Below are 23,332 nucleotides of genomic sequence, written 5' to 3' on the forward strand. Positions count from 1 at the left end.
GACTGCGAGCTACGAGCTAAAGAGCAAAACATTACTTACATGTGTACTATTATTACTATCGGTGGAACCCTGCGACGAGCGGGAACCGCGCTTCGGTCCCTTGCGCTTGTCCGCCCGTTCCTCCTCCACTAGCACGCGGTCAAGCGATCGGCTCCCGCTGTACCGTCCGGCGCTCTGCCCAAAGGAGAACGCCTTCCCGTACGCGATGGCCGGTGCCAGTGGTGGTGGTGCATTGGGCGGCCCCAACGGTCGTGGCTGTCGGCTCTTGTGGCGATCGAGCGTGTAGTAGCCGTAGTACGCTCCCCTCGGCACCGCGGCCGATGAGCTGTACTCGTCGAACCGCTGCCTCAGATCGTCCAGCTTCGACGAGGGGTTAAAGTTGGCCAGCTGATGCACGCTGTGCCGGCGTCGCTGCCGGCGATCGTACTCGAGCGAACGGTACGTCGGCTCAACGTAGTATGGAAGACGTCCACCGCCACCGCCACCACCACCACCCGTATCGTCATCGTACCCGTCGTCTACCATCCCGGCGATCGGGGGATATTCCCCGTGGTACATGAAGCTACGATTAGCATAGCCGGCCCTTCGCAACCGCCGCAAGCTGTTGGTCCGCTCCGCGATGGCATTGGCATTGACGGTGGTGTCGAAGTAATCGTACGGCTCGTTGTTGGCCACTTCTAGCGGGACCGGTGGTGGTGGTGGAGCGGCTTCTATCAAGGCGGAAAGCGATACGGGCCCCGAGGGTGCATTATACTTGGCCATCGTCGATTGCTTCTGTTTCGTGTGGTGATGCGGCTCGTGCCGCAGCGTAATGTTGGAATTGCCCGAACTACTGCTACCAGAGAGGGAGCCTAGTGAAGCCCGAGCAGCCTCCCAACTGTTGGTCATCTGTGTGTGGAGGTAGAAGGTAGAAAAAAGGGAGTTGTTAATTTAAAGAGTGAGCATACTAAAGCACGGTGGTAATTGAATTTTACTAATAAAAATAACTAATCCCTATATTTACAGCACAGCACGATGGCGATGGTCAACAATCGGAAGCAAACAACCTTCCCTACCCTGCCTGTTTACCAACTGTCTCGTGCTGCTGCTGTGGCATTATTATTGCGCTAAGCTCCACGAATGCTCCCGCGAACGCTTACATCGGCACGTAGCCGTTTGCCCGGGCTTGTCCATTTGAACCACGACTCGTGTCGTGCCCAATTGGAAATTAGTTTGGTGGCTTGCGGATGACTCACCACTACCTGGCAACGCTGTGTGTATCTTTCCCTCGGGCTGGGGGACATGCAATCTGCGCGCCAAATCCCATCGAGTCAAATGTCCGGTGAACCGGCTTAACCAAAGAAAAAAAGAAGGCATTTGTATCTCGCGTAACATCGTCACTTCGGAGGCTGGACACACCTTGCCTGCGAATCGACCCGCCGGACGACCACACAAAGACGACATGTTTACGGTACGGTTTGGGTTCGGCGTTTTTGCGGTAACTCATGCGCCTTCGCGCCACTTCTTCCTCGCGCCAACGTGGTCAAAGATAAATTAAACAATTAATAGCTTTAAACTGAGGTTGTTTTGGGGGGTAAACAAGGTATCTATTGCAGGGAAGGATCTCTCCTGTCCAGTTTCCAATATCGGTGGCAATCATAGTAATAACTTCTCCCATACCGCATGTTGCTGTCTGGCGTACGCCTAGGGAGACACGCGGTGTATTGCGCAATGCTACGCGTACGCTCGTACGCCGCGTTCGGTGGTTTTCCTTCCCTTTTGAGCGGAATCTTGCTCTACTTGACACTCCTGCGCCACAGTGCGCACACTTTGATATGTGTCCCCTTCCGCGTTCGGCGTACCGCGCCGTGTTCCTGCTGCTGTGTGTGAACGCGCAAGAAGTGAACGGGTGGCGCTCGTCTAAAGAGAATGGAGCGCCCCTGGAGAAGTGTAGGTGTGTGTGTGTGTATGTGTCTTAGTTCACCCACTATTTACCGACCAAAAGTCAGTTCAGTTCGTGTTGTATTCTTTGTACATTGTGTACTTCCGCTGCAACAGCACGTTGCTGGTTGTACGGCGCTAAGAAAGTCACTTCCGATCATGGTTAATGGCGGGGTGATCATAGCACACCATGAACGTGTTCGGAAGCATGGGAGGGAGGGGGCACTTGACACAGACGTCATAGCAACGGTGTCTATCTGCGTTTCCGCTGTCCTCCCGCACCCGCAGTCGGTGCGGTAATGGTAATGGTGGCTTATTGATTCTTCGGCATTGCGCTTTGGTACTGTTTTCGGTCTTGTTAAATGCTTTACTGCTACTGGAGTTTATTTTTGGAAGCTATGTTACCATCGAAGAGGCTCGGGGACGGGTGGCTAATGAACGACCTTGATGGATTGGATTCATTGGACGCGCCGGACTGTGGACTCTTTTTCTTTGCCGTGCGCCGAGTTCCGGATGGAAGATTTCGCTGTGCGTCTAAAGTGGATCCGTTTTGTATTGCTTCTGTTACCGTTCGTGTGATCGCTACATCCCTCGGCACAGCAAACGCGAGAACCTGAAACACACAGACACCCAGCAGCAGCAGCAGCAGCAGCAGCAACAGCATAAAGAGCAGAATCGCCCACCACCAGCTGCGCTTTTCTTCAGTTTCTGTTCAGTCGGTGGTATCTTGATCTCCCCTCCGGCTCGAATGACACCAGTTACCAAGAGTGTGTGCTCGGTGGTACTTTTTCTACCCCCTGGCCGTGTTCTAGAAGGTGTGGATGATGATGATGAACTGACCAAAAGGAAACTGGGCTGCCGCATTCGATCCGGTTAGCACGACCCGGATGCCCCGGCGATCCTGCTCCAGAATCCGGGTTCATTGGTCGAGCGTTGTAATTAGTTGTTGGGTGCGGTCTGATCGGAGAATATCTCCCTTTTCAGTTTGCTCTCTGTGTCTCTCTGCTTCTCGAGATATTCCTTTCTTTACCCTTTGTCTGATTTATTGGATCATTTATTCAAGGGGGGTATGTACGCGGGCTACATGTGGGCGCTTGCACTGAGCGGTACTGACCGGGTCAATACTCTTCATTTAGGACGCCGCTGTCATTCATGTCCGCGGAACCGTTTGCCAGATGATTAAATCCTTTCCCAATGGTTCCATCAATAAAGTCGCCTTCCTTTTTAACCGATTTTAACCACTTCTCTAAAAGCCTTTGGAGCCGGATGAGTGCGTCCTACCTTTTTTCGTTTATTGCTTCGTTGTCCATTATCTCGTGCCATGTGTTCTTTAACATAAGTTTTAAATATTTGCTCCATTCCATCCTGCTTTTTTAGGGGGGTAACTCACCTCACCCGGGACAGGACAGCTGATCGAATCGGTTTTCAGTGAGTTTTTCCTTTTGGGCAGAAAATGCGATAAAAGCAAAACGGCGATATGGTTACGCTCGATGAATCCCGCTTCCGTGTGTTGTGTTAACATAGTAGGCCGGGGTTTTTTTTGGTCGTTGCTAGGCTTCTACCACCACTGTCAAGCGATACTCTGTCAGTCGCTTCAGTCTGGTTTGCATTGCACACTCCTCGGCCCGGCCGCCGGGGGTTCGCTGTCTGCGCGGTGCCTCGGTGCTATCGAATGACCTCGAGCACGGCCTCAAGAGTGTCACGGTTTGGCGACAGCGCGCTCTTTATTGTCCGCCCGTGTTCTTCGTGCCATTCAGCAAGTGCTGTGTGTGTGTGGTGTGTGTAGAATCAGTGTGGTGGTATGTGGTTGATGCATTAAAGATGAGCATTTAATTTTGCGGTTGGGCTGTTTGTTGATTGATACACTTCGCTTATTAACAGCATTTGGAAGTTGCTATTGTTAATGTTGTTGCTTTCATGCCGTACAGCGTTCTTGAAGCCAGTGCCCATAAACAGAGATAATCGAAAGTGTGATAAACGGTTAAGGGTAGGGATTTTGTGTTGGTACATTTAAATTCAACGTTTAAAAAACCCTCATATACTGGTCAAACGCAAAAGGAACATATTAATAATGGTAATACTTTTTTTTTTGTTACAGAATATTCTTCCTGTGCCAATGCCCTCTCTCCACCACTCCGGCGTGCAGCGAAGCTTCCCTACAATCGATGAATAATGATGCCATAAAAATGAAGCTTTAATTCTGCTTAATTGCCAAGCTCCATACAGTGCCGCAGGCGTCACTACTCGCTTGATTGGAGAATAAGCGACACGAACCGCACACTTTATCGAACGGGCTCGATACGCATCCTGAAAAAAAGTAGCGGCACGACGATCCTTTCATTTCGCTTCCTTGTGCTAGTGGCCACCTTTCATGTGTCCATTTATTTTATTGTGCGTTGTGATAAAACAATATTAACCTTCACGGATGCGTATCATAATCACCCCTCTTTTTTTTTTGCACGCAACTGTTCAGACCATCTTCAGACCGGTGGTTTCCGTCATCGCGCCAAACAACAAAGCGCCCCACGGGCTGTACGACCTTGCCCCTTTGGCAGAATCTCTAGAGAGAGAGAGAGGGAGCCCCCGGAGGCATCATCGAACGGATCCTATTATTGTTTGCGGATCCGCGTGAGTAGTAAAATCATGAAAAGAGCGCGAACCGCACGATCGCGAACATTCCTCCCAAAAGGTAGTGACCGAACCAGAAACAAAAAAAACGGCATCCCCCGGGCGAAGATGTCGTCGCAAAAAAGGATTCCCCCTCAGCAACGTAGAGGAGTATGGTTGATAGTAAATCACGTCACTTTAAAAAGAAGAAGAATATGATAAGAGAATGAACGTAAAGCGCAGCTTTAAAGAAAAGACACATAACAACACCCGGAAACAGGTTGTGGTTCTCCCGGGGTCCCACAATCAATGCTGGTTGGCTGTTTTTGTTTCGACGTCACCGAGCCGCGAAGGTGGTTTCTCTCCAAACGTTGGGCCCTGCTGGCTGTGTACCGTAAGAGGAAAGCCGTAAAAATCTGGAGGGTTATTCGATTAGCATTTTCATATGATTTGAGGCTGATGGCATTGTCCGACCAGGAATCGTCGGCTGATGGTGTTTTTTTGTTTATGGCCATCAAGAATTCCGGACAAGTCTACGCCGGCCGAAGAGCAAGAAGCCCCGTGTGTGTGTAGAAATGTATTTTTTTGCACCTAATCACATGTAAATGCGTTCCATTGGCAGAGGGAAAACCTGTTGCTGCTGTTGCTCAGGAATACTTGGATCTTCTTTAAATTGCCTTGGCGCTACGTGATTCGACTTTGGGTGTGTGTTATTTTTAAACCTAAAACCACCCCCGGCCTGCTGAGACGAGAAACAAACAACATAGTTCGGGTGAACAACAACAACAACTCCAGATCGTGATGATGACTCCACCGCACATCCTTCGACGAAGCGAGGCCAGTGTTGTCGAATTCTCGCGTTCTTCCTCCCGTTTGTTTATCTCCGACAAAAACCAGTACGTTGTATTAATTTCGGACTTCAAACTTTTACCTTTCTTGGGTGTGGTGTGTCGCGATTGAGACGACAAAATATCCGCCAACGCGTTCGTTCTTGGCGGCTGGCCTAAATCTTTCACCAGCGCGATTTTGGACGCGCGGCTGCGGCTGGCACCTTGGTCACTGAACTAACGGGCAACGACTGACCGTGCGGGCGTACCGGTGGACTAGTTTTGTGCATTCTGCCGGATGAATCATGCCTCGCCTCGTTCTCGTGTAGTTTGTATGCAGATCAGCGAGCCTACGAGGCCTGGTGGATTTTCCTCCGCTGGATGCACACTCAATGTGTTGTAAGACCAACAAATGAGTCATACGAGGCAGCAAGAACTGAAGAGAGTTCAACAAACGCTACCAATGGTTGTGGTGGCGTTGGAATGTATGCGGTTGCTGCAGGATGTTTTGCTGAATTCCAATCAATCGATTCGGAGGAATCCTTGAACGATTCGTTTGACCGGCTGAATCTATGAAAGCTTAGTCAGCAACCAAAGCTAGGGCTAGATTACGTGGGCGTTAATTGAATATTGATTACCATTAGTTGACACTTCATTCTGAACAATGCCTGCATGAATGCCTGCCAACATATGAAAACATACATATTGGCCGATTAGCATAGGAATGTTCGAACTTACCCGAACAAACGAACCGATCATAAATAAGCGGTCTATGTATCACCATCACCATCACCTTCCCATTAAATATCGATCATCTTCGGGGCGGATTTCCTTGGCTGATGCAACTCCGCCTATCAAATTGGTATGTGTGTGTGTGTGTGTGCGCGCACGCGCAATGCGTCTTTGCCTGGTCGGGGCTGGTTTCTTGATCGCTAACCTTGATCGCTACCGACTTGATCGTGGCCCTCGAGACCTACTCGCGAGGCTATCGCTCAAACGCGCTGGCGATGGCGAAATGCTGCCGTCCAAATGGTCGATGAACTCGTCCCTCCGCTGGTCAAACACCATCCCAAACTACAAAACCTTCAAAACGGCATAGACAAGCAGCCAGGTCTTCACACACACACACACACCCTTCGGACACCGCTCAATCAAAACGATCCATCGCGCTTTGATGATCGATGCAAGATGCGCGATTAGAGTGCAGCGTGTGGCCTCCTCTACCCGTGGATGTGGCGATGACGGTTGCGTAACGGAAAAAGCAAATTAAATTTAAACCTTTCCCGGGCAGCTAGCTTCACCGATCCTTCCTTTCCTTTCCTCGTCGAGTTGCTCCATCGTAAGGGAGAGCAACAGCAAAACAATCAAAAATCGCAACGCCTCGCCTCGAACGACGAAAGCATTCACACGCCGAAAGTAAAAGTGACGCTCGTTGGTTGGTTCAACACTTTCAATGTCATTTCTTTTGGACGTACGATCGTTAAAAAGAAGAATCGGAACAACAACAACATATTTTTGGGGGGGTTCGGTGGTTTCGCTGGACAGGGTGTAGTAGTAGCGAGAGGGAGCAGGTTGTGTTTCTTGCGCGTTAAAATGAACACAACGAACTCGGGCCGGGCCGGAGCGGCAGTTTTGCAGATTTGTTTTCCGAACAGACCCAGAAAGCAGAAAGGGGGGAAGGTGGACGGTGTATGTGAAGCGTTATGCAAGCAGCTTCGTTCGATCGGAATCTGCGTGACGAATGAAAAGGTATGCCTTGTGTGTGAATTTGGTGTTATTGTGTCACCAGACAACGAACCCCTCAGATAATCTGGCGTCGTCGTCCGTGTTTCGCGTGTCCTGCTTTCGTATTGCGGGTTTAAGGAAGCGAAAGACACACAGGGACTGTGGAAGGACACATATTCGTTTAGACTGTGTGTGGTGCACGATGAAATAATACATTTAATTAGTGTATTTATGTAACCTTTGCCAGTAGATGACTATTCAAGTTTAACGAAAACCTCCCCGATTACATTTTGTTTCCTCCATTTTTCTCCAGTTACGATCCGGTTCGTTACAAATCTTTCTTTTAGGCGAATTATCAATTACTTCAAAGAGAAGAGATAATCGACAGAAGATCAAGCGAGAGACAGTGTCCGATGTTTGTTGAAGCGCATCCACCGAGGCAGTAGGATTGATACGCTGCTTCTTGCTGCTCCAAACTCGCTGCGCCTATATTCCAACAGACTTCGACCGGTGGCAACACTTTCAAAACGGTAGTGGAAGCGGCGAGCGTACGAATGTGAAGGTTAAGAGCTGCGTCCCGTACAGTTAGCGTCCGCGTTGTGGCTTAAGATTGGCGCCCGAACAACGCTACGTCGCGCCTTGATTCTTGATCCTGAATCCCGATGGCAGCTGCTGATGGCACGGATGCATCCGGGTAGATGGGAGACACTCCGTGTGAGATGCGTTCCAGTAAAAATAGCACGCCATTTGCACAAACATTAGAGGAGAAGATTTATTGCCCAAGCGGCTTAGATATGCATAGTGAAGGGAAGGGAGCAAACCTTCCTTGTTGGAAATTAGTAAGTAAGCTCAGTATTTATCTTCATTTACAAAAAGGTATATAAAATCCAACACAGCTCAAATACAGCACAAAACCTGAACGATAACGGAGTAGTGCTTCAAAAATCCCTTTCAAATGCTACCGCCAAGAGCACCACCAGGCGAACCACATTTACTGAACAGAGCAAATAAAAGTCTATTGCTTTGCTTGGTTACCGCTTCCATGTCCCTGTTTGTGTGTGTGTGTGTGTTGGTTTGTTTAGTGTTGATCAGCACAAATTCTTCATTCCTCGCAATTGCTGCACACCGATGTGCTCTCTGGTTTGTTGATCGGTTTGATATCGTGAGCCACCGATGGAGCAGGACGGGGGGCGAAGGTTTGCCAATTTATTTGAACCTTGGAACCTCCCTCAATAGCCTCCTACACCGATTGCTGGCACAGCGGTGTGCGCTCGTTTTCCCAGCATTCTCTAAGCGCAAGCAAAAAACACAAGCGATCTCTTCGGTCCCGCGATCACCTAGCCCAGCGGGTGGTGCGATTTTCAGTATTTCGCTTTTGGGGTGATCCATTTCCCTCAGCCCTCAGCAGCATGTCGACTGCGGTGCGAACGACTTCTTCTAGCGCAAAACTGTCGTCATTTTCATGTCAGAAGGTCACTCGCGTGTACTTGTGTACTTGTGACGATGATGATAACCTCAATCTTTGCGCAGTTTTATGGGCCGCCAGCCCAAGGCAGAAGGATGTAGCGGCGTCACCTTTTGCATGGGAGATCTGGGGGATTGTTGAGCAATCTGTGGTGTATTTTTGGGGTGACCCCATGCGGCTTGGGAAAATGTTAAAGTCAACGCCACAACCTTTGATAGCGGACAATGTGTAGCGCCTTTCCGCCGCTTGTCGTCCACTTGACACGGCCCACTGGTACAAATTGGTGTACAAAACGCAATGTGTCGCAGTGAGTAGTGCGCAAGCGGGAAACCCGATGGCCTCCGAGCACAGGTGGGCGTGCGTGAGTGACACCGCGCAAAGGCAGATGACTCCCATAAGCCCCCATAACTTCCTTCCTGCGCGCCTCGGCTGGGTTCGGTCCGGTATGCTAATGCAGCTGCATCCATCATGCACACGCGTGCATGGTCGCATCTTGTCCCTTTCTACTCGCCACCGTGTGTGCCGTTGCATCGGTCGTGTGCTTTCGAAGGTGAGAGTCAATGACGCGTACAGCTCGTTTGCTCGCTCGACTGCGCTCGAGCGGAGCGGGCTGGAGCGGGCCAAAATGGACTGTGACCGCGAAAATGCTGACGACAACGGCCACCGACGACTTTTTGACGCGGGCGCGCGGATTAAGAATTCCACCGCGTGGCTAGGTGGCTGTGTGTGGCACGATTTATGTGTCGTCCGGACTCGCCGCTGCTCGTGCCGCTCGTGATAATCACTAACCTACTCAATTATGGCATCTCCGCAGCAAACCGATCGGTAGCGTAGCGTAGCTTTGGTACGGTAGTGCCTGCCCGAAGGACATCTTCGCCGGATTCACTTGCTACTAGCCATAACACAACACCCGCAGACAACAACACCACCGGGGCTTACCGATCGAACGTATCGCATACCACTCGATTCCAGTTCGATTCGTATTGGACAACCAGCAGGCCCTTCGCAACCCGAACCAGGGCCCTGGAACTGGCTTGATCCCGGGGCTTGCCGGCTCACTAACCTTCGGCCACTAATAATAGTAATAATTATTCAATGTTGTGCGGTGGCTAGCTCGGCCGATCGAATCCCCCCATCGGCACCCGCTCGCACATGGACGTGATCGTTACAAATCGTTATTTCCTCCGGATCTTATGCCGGCCCGGGGACAATCCATCACATTGTCGTGGGGCTGCTGCATAAAGGAGCATTCTCGCAGGTGGCAATGATGGTGGCGTTTTCACTGGCGACCGGCGTGCCGATCGCGGCCGATGGTAATTGAATTAAAGCGAGGTTTAAGAACGATCTGTTGCTGGCCCAAACCCAGGCGAAATCGAAATTTATTTGTCTCTCTCTGTTTGTCCGGCCAGTGGCATGGATGGCAAGATATTTCAGGGTTGTGCCGCTCGGACATTGGACGAAACGAAGAAACTGGGGTTAGATTGTTGGAGGTGGAAAATCCGACTCAAACCGATTATGAACGCCACCACGAATCGCCGGTACTAACCTGGAAGAGAGAAGGAAAAGAGGGTAGACGACGAAAGGTTAATTGAATGGAACCCGCTATGTGAACGTGTCTGTTAGATAGCTGAGAACGAATGTTTTGGGACTGTGTAATCAAAATGATTGTACATAATTAGTTGTTTAAAGCACTAAACAAAGTCCTAAAGGAGCGTGTTTTTCTCGCACTCCATGTGTGTCTCCTCACGCTGTTTACTATTCGGTGATAATTTGTACTGCTTTTGGCACTAATTATCGCTAAGAAAAAAAGCATTTCTTTTAGCAATTCTTCCCATCTGTGCCCGGATAAAAGCATCCCGTTTGTGTCAGGCATAAACAAAGAATATGACGCTTCCTTTTCAATGTGTTTGTCACAAAACGCTGTGCCTAATGCACTCACCACCGCTCAGTGTCATTGTACGCCGTGGCTTCGCGTCGCCGCGACGTGCACCAAGTGTAAAAAGATCATAAAGAAAACATGATAATTTGTTCCGTCAAGTGAAGATCGCGTAGTGGAGATCGGGAGGACAAGTGGCACACTTGGGCGAGGGCCCACAAAAAGGTGATCTCGGCGGTGGTACGATCGGCTGGTCAGGGCAGCGGTGTTAAAGCTGTGACGATAATCTTTCTCACCGGTAGCAGCCGCTACCTTGTGTGATGATGATGGGGTCTTTATAACCTCCTTCTCTTCCTCCTCCTGCTCCTTCCACCACGATGCTGTGTGTAGTGACGATGCAGAGATGTGCAAGGTGTGGATGGCGCCGGGCCATTTCGTCTCTCTCAACAACAACAACAGCAGCACAGCTGATTGCATAATTATGCCAAGGTCAGCAAAAAGAGCCCTCCCGTTTTGAGATGTTATGTCTGCTGGGACGGCGGGTGGGGTGTCGGTAGTGGTGGCCAGTTATCGTTGCGATGGTAATTAGAAGCAACGCGGTGCAGGGAGAGAGCACACAGCTTCTCGCACGGTCGCTTTTTTTTAAAAGAGGCATGAGAAAACATGCTGGTTGGAGATTTTGGTGTGCTGGTGCGTAACATGATACGGCATCATCCGGCCGGGCACCGGGAACGAAGGGCACTTTAAAAGCTGGTGTAGTGTCGAATAGCAACCGACTGACATTCCCTCACCATTTCGTTTGCTTTTACCCAGTAGGTCACTGGTACATGTGACTGGGATAAGATGACGAGTCTTTTAAAAGCATTTTTACTTCAAAGAGAGCCTTCGGAAATGCCTCTTCTATAAGTAAGAAAAGACAACTGTCTGGCAGTAGATACACTGCCGCCCGTCCGTGATGTGATTAACTATTCTGCCTTCGAAACCACACCGTCGAGATACGGCGCGAGCTCGGTGTCGGCTGCGCAGTGTTGTGGCAGCAGGGCTAATCTCACCGATCAATCTCAGCCGATTGCAGTGCGACCCCGACCTTCCCGGGCCTGATCGGTAGCTCCGAGCTCCCTGCGACTAGCGAGATACTGCGTTCGAATCGTTCGATCGTTGCTCTGAGCATCGGGAATTCTTTGTGAGCGCCCGCATATAAAGGTTCTATTAATTTTCGTTCTTGTACCGGCAGCATGAATTTGAAGGTTGGGAGTTGCTTTTAGAACGTTCAAGCAACAGCAGCAGCAGCAGCAACGGTTCATTGCGTTCTAAGCACGATCAAAGCACGAAGATCGATGCGATCTATATCGGTTTTGTAGCGCATTTTGTCGTTTAAGGAATAGCAAACACTGTTGCGCAAACGCCTGGAATGTGCTTAAAATAATTAATTAAACCCTTTAAACATTTTAACCGAACCGCGTCATTCGATCGGCAGATCCTATTCGTACACCTTATCCACAAACAAAGATTACAACAGCCTGTGGCTTGTGGCAATACTCGCACGTACTTTAGCCCGTACGACATCGCCGCAGCTATTACATCACAGCTTAAAGTCGTTCTGTTTTACGATTATCGTTCTGGTGCCGTTTTTGGCGGGTACGGCGGGCTTGTAGTGATCGCATGCGCAGGGATCACTTTATTACACTCGGCGCGTGTACTCGGCGTGTACTCTCTAACCATCCCGAAAGTGTGGTGACATCTTCAACGTGCAAGCGCTGCAACGAACACCGCTTGACAAATACCGACCGCCGTCGAGCAGGGATCACGGTTCGCAGCGCACTCGCATGACTGACAGACAATGGGGCCTGACGGTTCAGGATACTGCGCACAGGAGGAATTAGGTCACTATGGAGTGTGTCGCTGCCGGTGTGTCGCAACGCCGGCTTGAACCTTTCGGTAGCAAAGTGTGACGCTCCAAAACCGCACCACCTTGGCGTGCGGGAATTCTTTTGGCAAACGCTATTCAGCAAGAGGTCAACGGCGGTGTCACAGTGGTTGTGACACGCAAATCCTGATGCTTCTCTCTGACTAGGCAGCGTTGAGGGGCAATTATAAAAACAGTTCGTCGCCGAGGTGAGTTAGATCGTGATGGGAATGTTAGTACATGGGTTGGAGTGAGGATTGTACCAAATGGCAGGCTGTACAAGAATGGTTAAAAAGGCATTTGCTTTGCCTAATAAAATTAAGTCCTCCAACGTTGCACAGTGTCATCCGTGTTTGAACGCCCATCTTTTCAATCTTTTCAACCTCCTCCAGTAAAAGAAAAAAGGTGATAAAAGTATGTATTTGCCCTCAATTGCATCGATTAGCATTTTTTCATCTTTTTATCTCACTTCAGTTCACCCTCGAAGGCCACTTCTGAAGGCGGGCCATATCATACTCCAATGGTGGTCGTGGTGAAGGCATACAGGCGCTGGCGCTTCCACACGTCAACCCGAAAAAAGTGCGTCTCTTTAGCATACAATAAGCATACAATGCGGCCGTAGTTCATCGTCACCATGCAAGAAACCGCCCCTCTCTCCCTTTAAAGCCAAAAATTCAAACCAGCACGCCCCAAAGAAGGAAATATAAATGCTGCGCTTCATTCACCCACTGACACAGAAAACGCGACACGAAAGACTTCAACGCTAGCATCGGCGGGAAGCGTGTGCGCTTCGGTTTGTTTGGGTTTTTGAGCAGTAGCGTAGACGCCGCGACTTCAGCGCTGTCGATTCTTTTGTCTGGCGCACACGGCCCTTTACTCCCCAGTATCCCCCACCCTCCGGCCGTCCCTTTTGCGGTGGGAGATGTTTTGAAAAATTAATTTACGATTTGCGCTTCGCGTTTCCCTTCGGCCACGATAAATCTCCTCTCGCGTGATAAATGTTTCATTGTGGTGTTGGGGGAATGGCACCGAAAAGAAAAGAGGTGGTAGTGCTGGAATGTGAATCGATGCTGTGCTGTGTTTTTAGAGTTAATATCGAGAGATTGAGCTTAAATATCATTCAGAGTGACATTCTTAAGATCATACTTTTTGTTTGCCGTCTGGTTCAATGCAGCAGCTGACCTTATTCTACGGTCTGATTTATGTTCCCGCAGGCAATCCGACTGTATCCGGCACGATCACTGGCCGGCCGAGTGATGACGCATGATGTGTGCCGTGTAGTGGTGGGAGCTCGGAATCTGATCCATCGGAATCAATTTCAGAGCCGATTCCGATACAGGAGTCGACTCCGGTTCTGGAGCCGACTCCGATTCCGAATCCAGATTCGATACCGGAGTAGATTTCGTAGCTGACTCCGATTCCGGATTTGGATCTGGAGTCGGAATTGGCCTAAAAATCGCAATCAGTTCTGGAATCAGAATCATAATTGGCCCCAGAATTGGAATCGGAGTCAGAATCAGAGTCTAGGAATTGGTTCCGAAATCAGAATCAGTTCTAGAATTGAAATCAGAAGTTTTAAGGCCGGGCTACATTGAAGCGTAATTTTGATTTTCACTAGCGCATCTGGCGGCGGCTGGTGGAAGCTTTTTTTGGTCATCGAGGGAATGGACCTGCCGGATCTCAAAATTTAGTAGTTTTTCCATCGTTTTCCATTGCAAAAATGGATGCAATGCGTGCAAGACATGTGTATCTACGTTTTACAAAACTTTTCTCCTCCGATTTAAGTAAAAAACATGGAAAATTAACGTATTTTCTGGAGCGGCTCCAAATTGTTTGGCAAAATGCTTCGATCAGCCGCCGCCAGATGCGCTAGTGAAAATCAAAATTACGCCAAAAAGTACGATCAATGTAGCCCGGCCTTTAGAATCGAAATCAGTCCCAGAATCTCGAATACAATGGATCGTTACAAGTAAATTTGGGTTCTTGGCGCCGATCTATACAATTCCGGAGACGATTCTGATTGCGGAGCCGACTCCGATTCCGAATCCAGATTCGATACCGGAGTAGATTCCGTAGCTGACTCCGATTCCGGATTTGGGTCTGGAGTCGGAATTGGCCCAGAAATCGCAATCAGTTCTGGAATCGGAATCATAATTGGCCCCGGAATTGGAATCGGAGTCAGAATTGGCTCCGGAATCAGAGTCAGTTCTTGTAACATAGTTCTAGAACCGAAACCGACAACCAGTCCCGGAATCTCCATGGGAATTGGATCGTTACAAGTAAATTTGAGTCCTATGCAGCTACGATTGAATAGATAGCTGCCAAGAACCCAAACGCCTATTCTTATAGAGATACCGAAAACGAACTTGATTCCGGAGACGATTCTGATTGCGAAGCCGACTCCGATTCTGGAGCCGATTCCGATTTCCGTGCCGATTTCGCAGCCGTTAGCCGAAAACTGATTCCGAACCTACTATTTGGAATCGATTCCACACAACTTAGGTGCTAAATCAATTCCGACCAAAAAAAAATCCCAACACTAGTGCCATGGTTGCAAGCCTTTTTTAGGAAGTTTTGCTACAACTTCCCCCCGGGAGGGTAAGCGATAGAATGGTTGATTTGTAACGCACACGTGAGTCCCTTTCCTTGTCAATATCCTGCCGCAAATCGTGAGCACAAATTTAGCGAATGTTGTGTGCTGCGCGTGTGTCAGCGTGTACAAGACAACGATCGTGTCCGGGGATTCCAACAGGGGAAGGAAAAATGAAACAGAGCAAACCGGAGCTGGTGCCATGTGGTCATGTTTTATTTAGTACCCCTGTTCGAATCCAGAGAAGGGGAAAGAATAGTGTGCACATTAGAAGGTAGTATTTATTACCGTCATTATGCAGCGGGGATATACTATGTAGCAGAATGTTTGCTGGCGAAGGTGTACCCCAAACAAATGCGTTTACGCAGTGTGTTGTTCCTAGCAGCTCCGGGCCACAAGATCCGGCTGTGTTTGATTTATGAATTTTACAGTGTTTTTGCTTGTCTTTGGCTTGCTTGAAGCATCAACAATGTGTGCCTATTTGTTTGCACAAAAACACGCACACACAAAGGGCTTCCCTAGTGAACTATAAACCTTCTCCAGTAGCATTCAGGTGCATCCAATCAACATTGCAAACGGAGGGTAAGGTGGGTCTCTGATAATGCTTCCAACCGATGCAGCTCATTAGAACATTTTGCGCAATACAAGCGTGTGGGATAAGCAACACGATGAAGAAGAGTAGCAGAGACGTACAAAATGCACCAAACAAACTACTGTACTGCTGCTGCTACCAGCGACGAGCCCAGTTTCTTGTTGCGGTTGCCAACAATGCGCGAGCACCAAACAGTTTCACAGCCACGTATAACAGCGCACATTAAGCAAAGGGTGAGCTGGTGGTGGTACAGTGTTAGTGCACCCTTAACCCACCCGAAAGCAAACCCATTTTGTAAGCCCAATGGGTGGAATGGGTTTTGCAATGGGAGCCGCAACGCTGGCAAGCTCCAAGCAGGGTTGGGATGAATGGGCAAAAACACAGTGGAAGAAAATGCTTTCTATTTGTGTCACACTTGATTGAAGCAAACAGAGCAAGAGACAGGTGTATTGGCGTTTTTCGAATTGCTCAAATTAAGGGTTTTTTTTATTCGCCTCCCTAGGTCACAGTGTTGAGGCTAACCCCCCCCCCCCCCCCCCATGTGTCATATGGCATTTTCTCACCGCCGTCACGGTACACCGCCAAAGATTGATCGGAGCCGATAAGTTTATCTTTCCCATTTCTATTGTAAGCTTTCCGAAACACAACACACCACCAGCAGTGGCAATAGTTTGGCAATAGTAATTAATGCTTGTTTGCCAACATCGTCATCATGCTTGCTGCTTGCAATTTGTCACATGAAAAAAACGTTGCATTAGCAGACAGCATCGGCGACAGTAAAGATAAGATCGAACTGCACTGTACCCGCAACCCGGATCAAGACGGCTGGACGGCCGCTCGGCTGTTGGTTTTCGCTGGTACCGCTCGATGTTGCTACAACAATGCGTCACATTCAAAACCAAACCCCATAGGCGCCGTAGGCGTGTGTGATCCGGCTTTTGTACGGCAGCACACACCGTTATTTTACAGCTCCCCTTTTAGATTTAGATCCTTTTCCGTCTGTTTTGTGTGCACGAGATCTGTTGTTCTGGTCCGATTTGTCGTCACGTGATTTTACAATCCTTTGCCCAAAACACAAAACAACTAAATCCCCGGATACAGTAGAACCGAGCTAAGAGTGCACACGGCGGGCGTGTTGGGGCAGTGTGGGTAACGCTTAACCGTTCTTACTCATTCTCAGGCGCCTCCGTGCGTTTTATTTTTAGACGAGGCGGATTTTACGATCCGTTTCGTTGTTTTTTCTTTCTTTTTTGCTTTGTCTATGTACGAGATTAATGCTCCACGGTGCGGTGTGTGTGACGAATGGTGGCTCCGTACGGGTGCGCTGTTAAAGCTTGCTGACGCTTTGACTATTTTTATGCCAAGAACGTGTCGCGAACCGTTACGTTTCGCACGGAAGCATTCGCTGGCACAAGGGTACCGGATCTGGCTGTGGTTTATTTTAGTTTTAGTTGTTCTTTCTATTCACCTAATGCCCAGATGAGAAGATGGGGCGCACGTTTTTATGTGAGTAGATGATGCTACTGACAAAGTAAAGGGTGATTCCCCTCCTGGGGTAACGCTATTCGCGGTGTTTAATATTCTACGTAACGAACTGAGCAAACAAAAACAGTCACCCCGAAAAGGGCAACGAACGTTTTGTTGCGTTTTGTTGGTGGATTTGCGCACCGTTCGATCGTTAACAGTGACCTATTTTTGAACCGATCGCGACGTATTACGTACCGAAAGCAGCCGCCGCAAGGCACATGATTAATCCTGAACCATATCGTTAGCCTTTTGATCGATATTGTGAGGGAAAGTATCGCGGTGTGTAACTGCGTAATGTACCGAGAAAATTAAATTGTCCCTCCATAGAGAGAGAGAGAGAGAGAGAGAGAGAGAGAGAGAGAGGGCGAGAAAGTCGTGCCGTTGCATAAGGGCACCGAAAGGATCAAAGCAGCGAAAGCCCTGGGAGAGCAAACACGAGTTTGCCGTAAGCACGGGCAAGTATTAGCGAAAAAGGAGGCGGAATGAATTGTCATTCATTTTCTATCAATCATTTAATCTGCCAGAGCGAGCGCTAAAGCGCGAACCGAGCGCTCGAACGGGGCTACTAAGGTCCAGATCACGATCATACGCGACCGTGTTGCGTGCGTTCGATCCTAGGAAATGAGCTGTACAGTGCAATGAACTCTCTCTTTTTCCTACTAAAGGTGTGCCTAAGGGTGTAAGTCACAACATAATCACTCGTCGCTCGTCAAGAGGAGATTAAAAATGAATCAAAATATGGCTAAGCTATTCGGTGCGTCGGTGCGAGGATCACCCGTGGTTGCGCCGTAAGCACGTTCGCTCGTTCGCCCAACACCCGCTGTCAACTGACCTACAAAAAACCGATGTTGCACCGCTACATTTTAGGGCAGTTCTCGGGCCACGCTAGCAAAGCGGGTCTTCTCACGCACCCCGGCGTGGAGATGGGTGCAGCAAATGGACGATCGGCATCCGATAAGCACGCCATCGATCCTCGCAAAATCGAGCGCACGCCGGCGCGCAATACCTCCAAGTGCGCAAGTGCATGCAACTTCGGCGGCACCTTAAGCTTTTTGCAGGTTGACCAACACACACACACAAGCGCGCGCGCGATCATACTGTGGACAACGACTCCACTCCAAAGGGCAGTGCAATGTTTGACGTGATATCGCGCGTGTCCCATCATCGTTTGCCGCGAAAGAAAGGCATGAAAACTCACACACCTGCTGGCGGGCTGGTAGTGATGGTGGTGGTGGTGCGGTGATCGTTATCGCGTGCTGCAACCTGTGGCCGCATGAAGAAAGATACAAGGCGGGATAGTTTTGCAACGTGTCTCTAATGGTCAGGGTGCTGCTGGTGCTGCGATGGAGGGCTACTCCCCGTTGCAGGGTTAATTAAAACGTTTTAAGGGCAACCGAGAACCACCCATCGGTTGGAATGGGACGGCGCAAAATATTTCTGCAACACTGTTGGCAACACTTACATACGCACGAACGCGCTCTCCATGATACCGATTAGTGCAGTTGACAAATGTAGCTTAGCTCGGAAATGGACGGGTTCGTCGCTTGAAGTCTTTCGACTGAAAGTAAAGGTTCGTCGCTTGAAGTCTTTCGACTGGAAGCAAAGGTTCGTCGCTTGAAGTCTTTTGATTCGAATGATCACATTTTTCTCCTCGTCATAATATAAATTTAATTTTAATCACGCCAACTCAATTGACGCGTTGACTGTCACTTCTTATTGCAAATATAATGCTCCGATCGTTCGCGGCTGACATTTAATTAAATACGCTTATAATTAGATTTCAGTTTATCTATCGAATCGCACAACGCATCTTGTTTTTAATTTATTGATAGCAATCTAGAATTCCTTCGGCGGTTTGCGTGACGAGCGATGCCGTTTCATGCCGTTTCTAATAAATATAAAACAGAGATACCAACACTCCTTTTAAATGATTCCAACACACAACACAGCGGCTGTGTTTGTAGTTTTTTTTTCTCTGTAGTTTTGAATCTATGTCACTGCGCAAGAAGAATAAGAAGCATCATGCGGTCTAGAACGATACCTGTACCTTCATTTTTTTACACGACACCTAATGAATGTGCAAAAGACGAGATGTTCTTTTTTTGTTTTTGCATAACAGCGCCCAAGATGAGTTCTAGATGTCGGTTGAGATCGGTTTGTTCTTTGCAAGCTGCGAGGAAGCCGGGCAAATTGACCCTATGGGGAAACGGAAGGCGCCGCAGGAGGAAAGGGAAGTTTGCTGCCGATACGAAGCGGCGGTACGATCACCATTGAACCGTCGGATCCGCGCTCGTTCATCGGCGGAAGATGCAAATTGCGACCGACTGCAGTGGTGGCGCGGTAATGATCGATCATCGCCGCAAACACTCTTCGCGAGAGGCAGGGCAGCGGAGCGAAACCTTACCATCGCCATGCTACACCATCATCGTGCGCCAGCGATCGCATGCTAGCTACGTGTTCGTGGCCACGTTGGCTGGGGCGATCTCCTCTCCTGTGCGATCGATCGTTTGAACAGCTGATCTACATGTTTTGAAGCCAGCTTGGGCCCTCGGACTCGGTGACGAGCAAAATTGGAGCGTTTACTGGAAAAACGGTCGACCTTGGTAGAGCGACAAAGGGGGAGGGGGGGTGAGGGGAGGGAGCGGTAAGAAGGTCGCCTATTTTTACCCTACTTCTGGCTCTCCCCCTTTCTGGCAGTTTGCCTGGGCACTGTATATTTAAATATTTTCATTGCCACGCACGGACGTGCGGGAATGAATATAGCGCAGGCCATTTGTACGTGGTGTGTAAGACATCGATCGCTTCTCACAAGTCGAACGATCCGTGTGCATGTTGTGGATTGCTATTTGCTTTCGGTGGAGGCGATACTGGCATACTTCCGGATTGCAAAAAAAGACACCACGAGAGTGCAAAGACTTTGACACCATTCAATTACCTCAATTTTGAAGCCGATCATGTGTGGAGAGGGAAGTATTAAGACGCGTCTCCTCTTTTTAAAAGGTCAATTATGTAAGCTGTAGTCTATTTGGGAACTGAAATTAAGGCTCGATAATCCTCTTAGCTCGATGATTGCGGTTTTTTTGTTTCCCTTTTGCGCTACTGTGTTTATTCTCGATACTTTAATGGGTCTTTTTTTATTGATTCGATGCGAACAATTTCGCACTTTATACTTTTTGCCAAGCAACTCGAGCCATGTGAAAAAAATTGCAACCAACACAAAAATCTTCAGCAACCATCAGCATCTACATTACTAAACAAAATGTATGCAGGCGTTTGCCAGTGTCCAGTGTGGTGATGGCTGTTGTTGCAAAATCCCACTTTGGAGTACCATTTCGAGGTCTTTCTTTCTCGCGGGTCCGATAAGACAAACCTCCACAAGAGCGATACGTGATGGTTGCTGCCTATGCGCGCAAGAGCTCGTATGCAAATCGTTTGCGCATATGCATGGTGAAGAAAAATCCACCCATTCTCGGCTGCTGCGGGGCCGTGATGGAGCCGCGCAAGATTGGCCGGTGTTAAGTGTGCAAAAACACTAGCTAGTAAGCAGCAGCAGCAGCAGCAGCAGCTGGCTCAAGCCATTGTAGGTGTGAAAAAGAAGAACCAAATTGTGGTGAACATCATGCGATCAAAGATGAGTAAGAAAGGCCACCCCGACTGACGACAGAAGCGTCGTCTGTCGATTTATCGGGTGAGGCGCGCGAGTTGCTGCAGTGTGCCAGTTTCCATGTTCTCCATCCATTGTCCCAAGCGGGGCTTGGATGTGTGTTTCCATGTTTACTCTTTGCGCCCCCATCGTGGATGCAAAAAGCAAAATATTTGAATTTAATTTTGATTATCTAACGCAACCGGTAATAGGCGCTCTAGAGGGAGAGAGTGCGACTTGCTCGCGTGAAATTGAAGGCACGCGGTAAGACGGCGAACGATTTTTACCGATTAGCCACGCATCATTTGTCCTGTGCAGTTAGTGTAGATTCGCTACGATCATTTCCAACGATAATAATATCCATTGTTTAGGTGCGCTTAAGACCAACGCCGCAGCCAAAAAGGTCACGCTCATGCGGGCGCCACAGGGCTGGAGAGAAAACTGCTGGCGTCAACTTTAAATCATAACTGTAGGCCGACTACCCTCCCTTACTCTGGCTGCTAATATCTTAATTTTGTGGTGCGCCCTGCACGTCTTACATCACACCGAGACACCGGCTCGGTCACAACGGGATATTTACCTGCATGAAGGTGTTAAAGCTCATCGTGTGTTGATGGGTGCTTGCTGTTCGTGTAAATTGAACCTTTTTTCAGACACGCACGCACACACACAAAAACACTAGTATACACAGCTTTCTTTATGTTATCTTCCGTCGAAATCACGCAAAGCATAAAGTTTATCACCAGCAGCAGCAGCAGAAGAAGCTTCTTCCTTGATCGTTTGTTTTGGATCACTTCGGTTGGAGCCTTCTGGCAGCCTTTTCAATGCACACTCGATTATTTCGGCTTATGACAGGCTGCAATGTTTGTTTGGGGGTTTTGCACTTCTTTTCCCCTCTGCCTACTGTGCAATACACACTTTCACACACTTTGGCATATTCTCTATCTCTCTCGATTCGATGTCACTCCGTGTTTTTATGCATTTTTCACCAACACGAACGTTGCTTGCAAAATACCGCGGCACCGCGCACCGCATTTGCCAATCGTTGACTCTGCTGCACGCGCGTATGGTTGGCGCAGCCCGTGAGTTTACGTTTAAGTTTCTTCCCAGCTCACTCAAAACGTACGCAAGCGAGGTACGAGGTTATTTAACTGCAAGCACGCTGCCAATACTTTGCGACGCGGGAAATGGGTTACACACACATATGCGGAATTGATTGACATTTACCCAGTCAGTTCAGCATCACCGCACGACTCGTCTCGTGCTGCGGTCGGCCAATGAATCATGCGTGTGTGAGTCGGGATAAAACGGCCAACCCCGAAAGGAAGGTTAAAGAAAGTCGGTGAGTTCTTGGCTGGGCAGGATTACATCACACACACACACCCGATGCGGGGTCCTTGAAAGTGTCTCTGTCGCGTCGGGATTGCGCAACGAACCGCACACTTCCTGCCACTTCGCGCTATTCTGCAAGGACCTTCACACGCAAAGCACTCCAACAAACGATTTGGGGCGCACACACTGCACACTGTGTAAGTCTCTCGTGGCACGCGGCCTTACTTCTGCCGGTACACTTCGGTGTGTGAACTTCAAAAACTGCACCACCACGCAACCACCACTTTTGGATGCAGTTTCCAAGCTGGCGGAGCTGGCACGGAGCGTTAACGAGCCTGGAGGAGTGCGGAGGAGTGCGGGCAAAACCCCTGGGCTAGATCTTGCGCAACAAACCCCAACCGGCCTAAGGGGGAGGGGTTTGGGATATGGATGCTGGGGTATTTGTGTTGGGTTGTCCCTCCCGGGAAGCTCTGGTGGTGCGGGGCACGCAAACACGATCAATCGGTTGTCCCACCTCTTCTTTTTTTGGATGGCTAGCGGATCCCACCACAACTTTAATCACACTCCGCGGCGCACTCACTGTACTCTCTACTACTGCTGGCTGCCTGGTGTGTCGGCACACTCCGCAAAGGCTGTGCATAAACTGACAGTCGGCCGGCTGCTGGCGGTAGAGTTATATGGGAATTACATAAAATTTGCAAACCACACACTCTCTCTCTCTCCCGCTCTCGTTCTCTGTGGTGGTGCCTTTGATCTCACGGAGGCACGGCACAGCCGTGTGAGAGTGAGCCGTGCGAAGAGATCAGCTCTCTGCGTGACCTAGTGCGGATGCTGCGAGAGCGAACCTCAACCGCACTCAGTGAGCGGCGATTGCTCTCAAAATGAGATGAAACTCTCTTGCAATGCGAGGCCCGGATCGGATCAGCTGTTGCCTGCCTATAGTGAGCAGGTGAGCAAGCATCACTCACAGAGCTTCTCACTAGCAATGAATTCTTGGAAGTTCTTCTCACTATGTCCTTAACGATCATTTTTGTAGTTGAATGTTAAGTAACAAAATAATCCAAAATTTATTAAACCCCTTCGTTTGGTCATTTTAATTCATTTCATTATATAACCGGAACTACGTGTTCGACACAGAACGTTCGAGCCGCATGCGAATCAACATTAATCCAATCACGCTCATCGCACGCATCCCGGACCTACCCGCTGTGGCACGTGACGAAGCAAATTTCTTTACAAGCTGTACAGCACAACAATTCCAATTGGAAACCTTGGCAGTCGAAGTGGAAAAAGTTCACCGACCATCGTTGGACAATTCCGGT

General features: G+C 49.1%; 1 protein-coding gene across 3 annotated transcripts in view; it reads right to left on the reverse strand.

Moving 5' to 3' along the window:
* Positions 1 to 23,332, reverse strand: part of LOC1276788 (uncharacterized) — a 35,499-nt gene that overhangs the window by 1,684 nt on the left and 10,483 nt on the right. Inside the window, exons 1-2 of one of the 3 annotated variants that reach the window (XM_061640872.1) lie at positions 21,259 to 22,660; positions 40 to 888 (exon numbers count right to left, since the gene is read on the reverse strand). In XM_061640872.1, the coding sequence (XP_061496856.1) occupies positions 40 to 888; positions 21,259 to 21,282 (873 nt within the window). In that variant the 5' untranslated portion in view covers positions 21,283 to 22,660. Of the gene's footprint in view, positions 1 to 39; positions 889 to 5,458; positions 5,552 to 21,258; positions 22,661 to 23,332 lie in introns of those variants that run through there. The other 2 variants (XM_061640873.1, XM_061640871.1) reach the window with 2 other exon arrangements.

The sequence above is a fragment of the Anopheles gambiae genome, chromosome 2, assembly GCF_943734735.2.
Source record: "Anopheles gambiae chromosome 2, idAnoGambNW_F1_1, whole genome shotgun sequence".
NCBI lineage: Eukaryota > Metazoa > Arthropoda > Insecta > Diptera > Culicidae > Anopheles > Anopheles gambiae.